This window comes from Callorhinchus milii, unplaced genomic scaffold (assembly GCF_018977255.1).
Source record: "Callorhinchus milii isolate IMCB2004 unplaced genomic scaffold, IMCB_Cmil_1.0 Scaffold5, whole genome shotgun sequence".
Lineage (NCBI taxonomy): Eukaryota > Metazoa > Chordata > Chondrichthyes > Chimaeriformes > Callorhinchidae > Callorhinchus > Callorhinchus milii.
In genome coordinates, this window is record NW_024704746.1 from 62,484,558 (window position 1) to 62,492,116 (window position 7,559).

Here is a 7,559-nt window from a genome sequence, read left to right on the forward strand (position 1 = left end):
TTACCGTCGCCCTGGCAACGGCTTTTCAAACGACGGGACCAACCGCCTCCTTAGCTCCACCCACACGCGCACACACACCGGCTGGCCGACCGAAACCAACACCCCCCCCCCCGCTCCCCTCCGGAATTACACTTCAAACACTGTCTGGGAAGAACTGGACGCTTATCGGGTCAGAAATGGCTCTTGCGTCGTTTGAAGGCACCGATAGCGTCCGCGCGGTACTTTCAGAGGGCAGGTGCCACCTTCTCGAAGTTTACTGCGCGCGCGCGCGAGCGTTGAACTCCGGGTGTGTTTGCGGTTGGACACTCTCGCTTCGGCTCCCACGTCCGTGATGGCCGCTGTGGCTCGGGACCGGGCTTCGCGCCCCGGGTCCTGAACTCCTCTCAGCGGAGGAGAAGGAGGGGTGGGTGGGGGGAAATGGGCGGCACCGAGGGCAGCGGGTGGCCGCTCAGGCTGGCGGCGGTCCTGCTGCTGACCGGAGCGGGCGGTCTGTACGCGCTCTACCAGCTGCTGGAGGCCCGGGACAAGCAGCGGGGTGGCGTGAGGGAAGGCCCCCGGGTTGCAAGGGGCCCGGGCGGCACCGACGCCAGAGCTGGCGGCGACCACACCGTGCACGCCCCGACCGGAGCAGCCAGCGGCCGAGCGGGTAAATAACCTGTGCCAAGTTCAACCGTCAGGCGTTCGCAACCGAACATTAAATAACCGATGACAGACCAGGCGGCGACGACAACAACAACTTGCACTCGCGCGGCGCCCTCCGCGCAGGGCAGCGCCTCGGAGCGCCCTGACGGTGTGGCCGGAGCCTGACTCCCGAGCCGGTGGGGGAAGGGAGGGGTGGCCGTAAGAGGAGGGTCTCGCGAAAGGCGGAGGGATTGATTGAGGGAGAGTTTCCAGACGTCCCAAAGCGCTTCACAGAATATACCGTAAAGTGAATTGACTGTGAAGCGCTTTGGGACGTCCTCCCGACGTGAAAAGCGCGATATCAAATGCAAGGATTATTATTATTATTATTATATTTGTGGGCGAACGCGGCGGCCGATTGCGCACAGCAATGTCCCACAAACAGTCGTGGATCGAAAATGACCAATTTATTATTGTTTTTGGTTTTGGAGGGATTATTATTAGGCTCTGTGTGGAGTAAGGAAACTTGCCCAAGGTTTCGCCCTCTGCCTGGAATTGAACTCGGGTCTCTCGCTTGCAAAGCGAGTGCTCTAACCACTGAGCTACAGGACTCCACGTTATACGTGGATATTCTCCAGGATATACTGGAAAGTGAATTGCCTACGTTTCGACTATAAAATTGACTCTTACATTTTGCGGACGAGCCCCGGCAGCCCAATTGCGCGCAGCAGTGTCCCGCAAACAGTCATTAATAATAATAATAATTGATAATTATAAAATTCCTTGCATTTGATATAGCGCCTCACTTGTCACGTTGGCGAGACGCCTCGAAACTCTTCATAGGATCTACTGGAAAGTGGATTGACTGTATTTTGTGGGCAAAAGTTAACAGATGTCTGAACATATGCTGGGAGGGGAGAGGTCTCCTTGGTACTGAATTGGCTCCTGACGATTTTCTGTTACATTTGTGCACACATTAGCCTCTAAATGTTTGAATTCGTTCCCCACAGTATTCATGAATGTTATACCAGTAACACTACTCCTGATAATCTGGTCACTCACTTCATTAGCTGTTTTGTTGGCGTCCTGGGACGTCTTTCCGACGTGAAGGGTGCTATACAAGTGTCATTTGTTGTTGTTGTTTGTGGGACACCCTGGTGGATATTGGCTATCACATTTACTTATAAATAATAATAATGATAATAAGTCTTGCATTTGAAATGTCTCAAAGTTTCACTTCACAAGTGCAGTGTAGTTACTGTGTATTTTCAGGCAACTGTTTTCTGCTTGCAATGCTTAAGCTGTGAAGGAACCGTCTAGTATTGTAGTTAAGAGTTAAGTGTGAAGATAAAGTTAGTTACTTCAACTCTACAACTAGACAGGTGCTGAGGAATATACAATATACAGAGTCACTCCACTGTGAAGCACTTTGAGATGTGTCAACAATGTGCTATGGCACTATATCAAATACAAGGTTTATTAGTAGTAGTATAACTCCTACTCCTCAGTACCAGTTTTATTAAGATTCTAGTTGCAAAGTTGAAGTTGTAACTCACTTTGTATGTGTCTTCACAAGTTATTTATGGGACACTGCTGTGTGCAATTGGCTGCCGCATTTAGCCCACAAATTATGCAGTCAATTCACTTTACAGTATATTCTGTGAAGCGCTTTGAGACGTTTCGAAAGGCGTGATAAGACCTATATCAAATGCAAGGATTGTTATTATTGTCTGTCTTTGCTTTGTAGTCTCATCTCTGAGTGTGCAGTGTGGTGGATCATATTGCTGGTGCCTCTTCCCCCCCTCCTCCTCCGACCAATGTTTATTGGGATGAAGTGACTAGTGTGTTTAGGTACAATCTTGTCATAGGTTGCTCCATGTATAAAGCTGAGCAGTTACCATTATTTCTAAAAATTAAACATTGTCTTTTAAAATATTTTTCCATCTGAATTGTTCCCTTCCGTATGCATCATGGATCTTCCCCTACTTTGTCATTGCCTAGTTTCCTGTTGCCTCAGGCTGAACTGTCCAATGTTCAATGTGACTTCAATCTTGGATGACCTCTTCCTCTAGCAATTTAAGAATTCCCGATCCAATGGTGACTATTCGCAGCTGATGGCAAGCAAAGTGCTATTATCTGGAACTGTACGTTTTGTAATCAGGAGCAGGTCACTTTTAGGCATAGCTCATGGATCATAAATTCAACTAATTAAAATGAACAGCTGTGTTGGCGACATGAAGGTTGCATTAGGGAGTGGTTTTCTGTGGTGTGTCTGTCATAACTGTTCCTTTCTCTGAGTTGGTCAACCTCCCATTTAGTGGAGCCAAAAACTGGATAACTTCTCCCAGGAGTGATGAACAGCGAGTAACTGAGGAATTAGTTGGCAGCTTAACTTTTTGGAGTTGGAAACATTTGTCGCATCAAGAAAGTGTACCATGTTTAATCATTTCCATCGTGTGTCTCTTTCAGGCAGTGTGCTTACAAATTCTCCTGACAACGTAGACCAGCAGCATCTTCAAGTGGTCCTTAGTCTACTTCAGGAGAACTCTGATGTTTCTACTCAAGAGCGTGCACTGGTGACTCTTGGTAACAGCGCTGCCTTCACTGTTAATCAGGTAGACACTTACTGCATTAGCAATCCACTTTCAAGAGTTTATCTGCTTGGTAACAAATCTCTGAAGATTAGTTTCAATATATATGATGAGAAAATATTCTAGACTAAAGTAATGTTATACTCAATCCTTCTCGAACTTGTTTGTTGTTTCCGTTTTGCGATAGAAGGCCCTCCTTCAAATAATGTTCACATCGTCTTAAGTAGGTAGGAATTCAAATTAAATCTGATATTTTTTACTCATAACTCAAAAATATTTTGCATGCAAATGTGCTTAAACTGTCTGCTTTCTTTATATTTCAGGAACTTATTCGCAATCTGGGTGGTCTTCGTGTCATTGGAAATTGCTTGTTTAATCCAGTCACATCAGTCAAAGTTAAGACACTGAATGCCCTGAATAATCTCTCCATGAATGTTGCGAATCAGGAAGAGCTGAAGGTAATGATATGTTACTATGGCTGAGGTAGAGCAGTCTTGATTTTAAAAAAAAGGGAAAAAGTGTAGTTGGAATATTGCTGGAGTCTAATCAGCTAAAACCGCATAGTTTACCATTGATCGCACTATCTGGCAAGCTTTCCTGCTACTTGTCCAGTTAGGACCACCCTAACCTTTAGGGCTTTGGCTTAAAGGATCAGAGTTGGAAGCGTCCCTGCCCCCAGTCACTAGTCTGACCTTCCAAGCCCTGGCAATGAGCAAGCCTGAAAGATCGCAAGATATAGATCGATTTAATTCATTACTGTTTGACTTCTGAAATATTAACCCCTTAATATTTTCAGCATTTTTTATGTGTTAACATTTGTGGATAGTAATGTGGTTTTCTTAATGTTTGTAACAATTCAGGTCTGGATTCCACAAATACTACAGATCCTGGAGACTTCCATATTAAACTCTGAGTTGCAACTAGCAGGCCTTAGAGTGCTGACCAACATGTCCGTCACCAACAATTATCACTGTGTCATAACTAGCTCAATTCCTTACTTTTATAAGGTCTTGGCAGAAGGAGTTGAAAACACGCAGGTATGATGTTCTGTGCCCATGTTGTGCTGTGTTTAAAACAAGAGTCTGAATGCATCCAGAGACACTGCATGTTATTTGTGTTTCCAGTACTTCAAACAACCAAGAAGATTTACAGATTAATTTTTTAAAATAATAATAATTATTTAATTATAATAGTCACTCATTCCACAAAATCCACTGTTTGTGGGACACTGCTGTATGCAATTGACTGCCATGTTTCACCCACAAAGTATATAGTCAATTCACTTTACAGTATATTCCATGAAGCGCATCGAGATGTCTCAATCACGTGATAAGGTTCTATATCAAATGCAATGATTATTATTTTATATAAACTTTCATTATTCATTTTTTTTGTGTGTGACAGGTTCAGGTACTAAAGGTCCTGGTGAATTTGTCTGCAAATCCAGATTTAACACAGGATCTCCTCTGTGCTCAGGTAAGATCACAACCAAAGCTGCTAATTGGAGCTAATTTAAAATGGAGTACTTCATTTAAAAATGACCATTTAAATTGGAGGGAACCATTTTTTTTGGTTGTCTAATAATTTGCTTATATAGTGTCACTGGGAGGTATGTTGAAATCATCTTACACAAAGAGATTATTTACATGTCCGAGAGATTCACACTTAATGACAGTTAACTTGATTGAGGCCAAAGTTTATATTACAAGTTTGATTTTGGTGTGGCCTACGTGGCACAGTATTTTGTCAGAAATATTGTAATTAAAACAGCCTGAGAAAATGACAAAGTTAACAGTCCATGTATAAGTATTTATGGTTTAGAACACTGTGTTTGTAAAGATCAGCACTGCAGGCGTGCCTTTCAGAGGTTTTGGTGGTTTCTGTGCAGTTGCTTCCAAGGCAGATGAATTATTCCCTGGTGGGAGTATAGAGATGGTTTTACAAAAGAGTCCTTAGAGTTAGAGGCTTAGAGTTCGCTCAGACTTGTTCCAACAATACGCCTTGATCTCATCCCCCAGAAGATCACTGCTACCGCACAAGAGGGATGCTTCCTTTTCCCACATCTCTTGTAGCCTTTTTGAGTGAAATAAATATAAAATGCAGAACTACAAACTCTCTTAAAAAATTTGCTGATGCAAAAGTTTTTGTGTTGCAGCCTCACGCTCACTAGGCAATAGGTGGTCTGCCAAAATTCCTGTGAAGTCAGGCTCTGAATAAGTGTCTACACTTCCCTTCACTGCCCTCAATCTCTGGCACCACATCCTGAATCCAGTGCCATCTCAGAGTCTACTGAAGAGGCAACACTTTGTGTAGGGAATGGATATAGGCCGAGGTACCAAAGGGGCAGTCCCGCTCGGCTCCTGTTTAACTCCACAAACCAAAGCCCTAACAGTAGGTTAGTTCCAGCTGGACAAGCAGCGGGCAGTTTGTTAGGCAGCCGTACAATGACAAGCTATGTGATTTTAGCTGGTTAAGCTCCAGCAGTACCCCAACCTACACCTAATACTTCTAAAATTCTAAAAGGTCCCGCTGGGAAGTGTGTGTATATTCCAAAAATTCTGTGGAACTCTGTCTCGTTTGGATACTCTTAAGCATGGTGAAGGGTTTCTTCGTGTGACAGACATCCAGTTGACCAAATTGTGCCAGTCAAGATGAGTCTGCAGCAACACAACCTGTGGTGTTCCATCAACTCTGCAATTCTCTTACACTCTAAAAGATCACACTTTTATTTAGGGACTAGATTTTATTTAGGGACTAGACTAGACAATATGCCAGAGATGAAGGGCACTATTTTAAAACAGTAAGTCACCCAGGTCTTCCTAATTATTTGCGTCAACTTATGTTGATATTGATCTGTTATTTTCTTTCGAAAATAAAATCCCCATATGAAATGAATGTACAAATAAAACATAATTTTTTGTGACTGATTTTATAATCTCTATGGCCTGCTATAGATTTCCACATTTGCATTTCAACACCGTCAACATTAAACACAATTTTTTTCCCGTATCTCATCTCAATCAGTTTGGCTAAGTTGAGAGCACTCTTGCCTCTAGAACAGAAAGTAGTGGGCTCAGGCCGCCCCGTGTTGGGACTTTGAACTCACTGTCGAGGCTGATACTTCAGTGCAGTACTGCAGAAGAGCTGGATTGTCAGATGTGCTGTCTTTCAGATGAAATGTAAAACTGTTTGCCTGCTTAGGTGGATGTTAAAGATCACATGATGCTATTAGAAAAGAGAGGAGAATTCCTCCCGGTGAGCTGACTAACAACTTTCCAGATAAATTCATCTTATGGGTTGGGGACCCTGCTGTGGACGTTGAGACTTTCAGTGTTATTGATACTATGTCAAATATTATTTATGACACTAAACAAAATGCTTTGTGTACTTTACAAAGCTGAAATAGACATTGTTTTTTAATACTGTATCCAGTTTGCACCTTGGTGAGACTGTTCACAATTCCACTGGATCAATTTGTTGTCTCGGAAATTATTTACGGATTGTGCAGTGAACTCATTTACACTCCGTTCCAGGCACCACCATCATTCCTTCTGCTGTTTGACAGCTGCGTAAACAAAGACATTCTTCTGCGAGTGCTGACATTCGTGGCAAATCTAAAGGAAAATCCGAGTCTGCTTCACAACCCTGCTCAGGAGGAATACAAGGTGCATTGTCTCGATTACGTACTGTTTGGAAACTCATCACCATTTTGTCAAAAACTTGCCACACTCGCCCTGCACCCAGACAGTGAAGTGAAAAAACAAGTTGCAAGAATTGTTGCCAAATTGCCTTAAGTAGTTATTTTCTATTTACACGGATTCTCAAGTAAATCTGTCTTTTTAATGCAAGTAAAGTTTAAATTATTTGAGTTGCTTGATGAATATCTTAATTTATGTAAAATTAAAGTGTAACAATAATTTACCAAGTCCTATGTTATTGTGTTTTTTGGTAATGTGGACAGAGAATGCTAAGGTGAATTTGTCATCTTACCACACATCTTAAAGGAACTTGTAAAGTGAGACCTTCAGTGCCAAAGAGCCTTATCTATCATATGATAACTGGATTGAAGTTTTAAATTGCAGGCATACACAAGATTATATGCACATTGGTTATCAAGGGTTGTATAAATAGATAAATTAACTTTGCAAATCGATCATTACAAAAGAAATCAGTCGTCAAGTGTTTTTGTCCCTCACCCCCTCATTTATACAATCTCTGGATTACATTCTTTCACCTCAGGCTCGCCCAATCTATACTAGCCAGGACGCAACATTCAATTGCTGGTCTGTACCTTTCCCAGAAAATTCCAGTGGCCAGAAATGGAAAATGTAAACATGGTGTATACTG

The 7,559-nt window shown here is 42.7% G+C and overlaps 1 protein-coding gene across 1 annotated transcript; it reads left to right on the plus strand.

Annotated features, from left to right (window-relative positions):
• Nucleotides 1-414: 414 nt before the first annotated feature.
• armc10 (armadillo repeat containing 10) lies at nucleotides 415-7,137 on the plus strand. The gene is made up of 6 exons (XM_007890893.2): nucleotides 415-646; nucleotides 3,091-3,236; nucleotides 3,536-3,670; nucleotides 4,073-4,249; nucleotides 4,617-4,688; nucleotides 6,746-7,137. The coding sequence occupies exons 1-6, from the start codon at nucleotides 418-420 to the stop codon at nucleotides 7,004-7,006; spliced, it is 1,020 nt and encodes a 339-aa protein (XP_007889084.2). The 5' UTR covers nucleotides 415-417; the 3' UTR covers nucleotides 7,007-7,137.
• The last annotated feature ends 422 nt before the right edge of the window (nucleotides 7,138-7,559 follow it).

Excerpts from the sequence above, each read along its gene's own strand:
- armc10 (XM_007890893.2), top strand. The coding sequence starts at position 418 with ATGGGCGGCACCGAGGGCAGCGGGTGGCCGCTCAGGCTGGCGGCGGTC. Across the intron at positions 3,237-3,535 it reads CTGCCTTCACTGTTAATCAG|GAACTTATTCGCAATCTGGG; the intron begins GTAGACACTTAC and ends TTTATATTTCAG. Across the intron at positions 4,689-6,745 it reads AGGATCTCCTCTGTGCTCAG|GCACCACCATCATTCCTTCT; the intron begins GTAAGATCACAA and ends ACTCCGTTCCAG.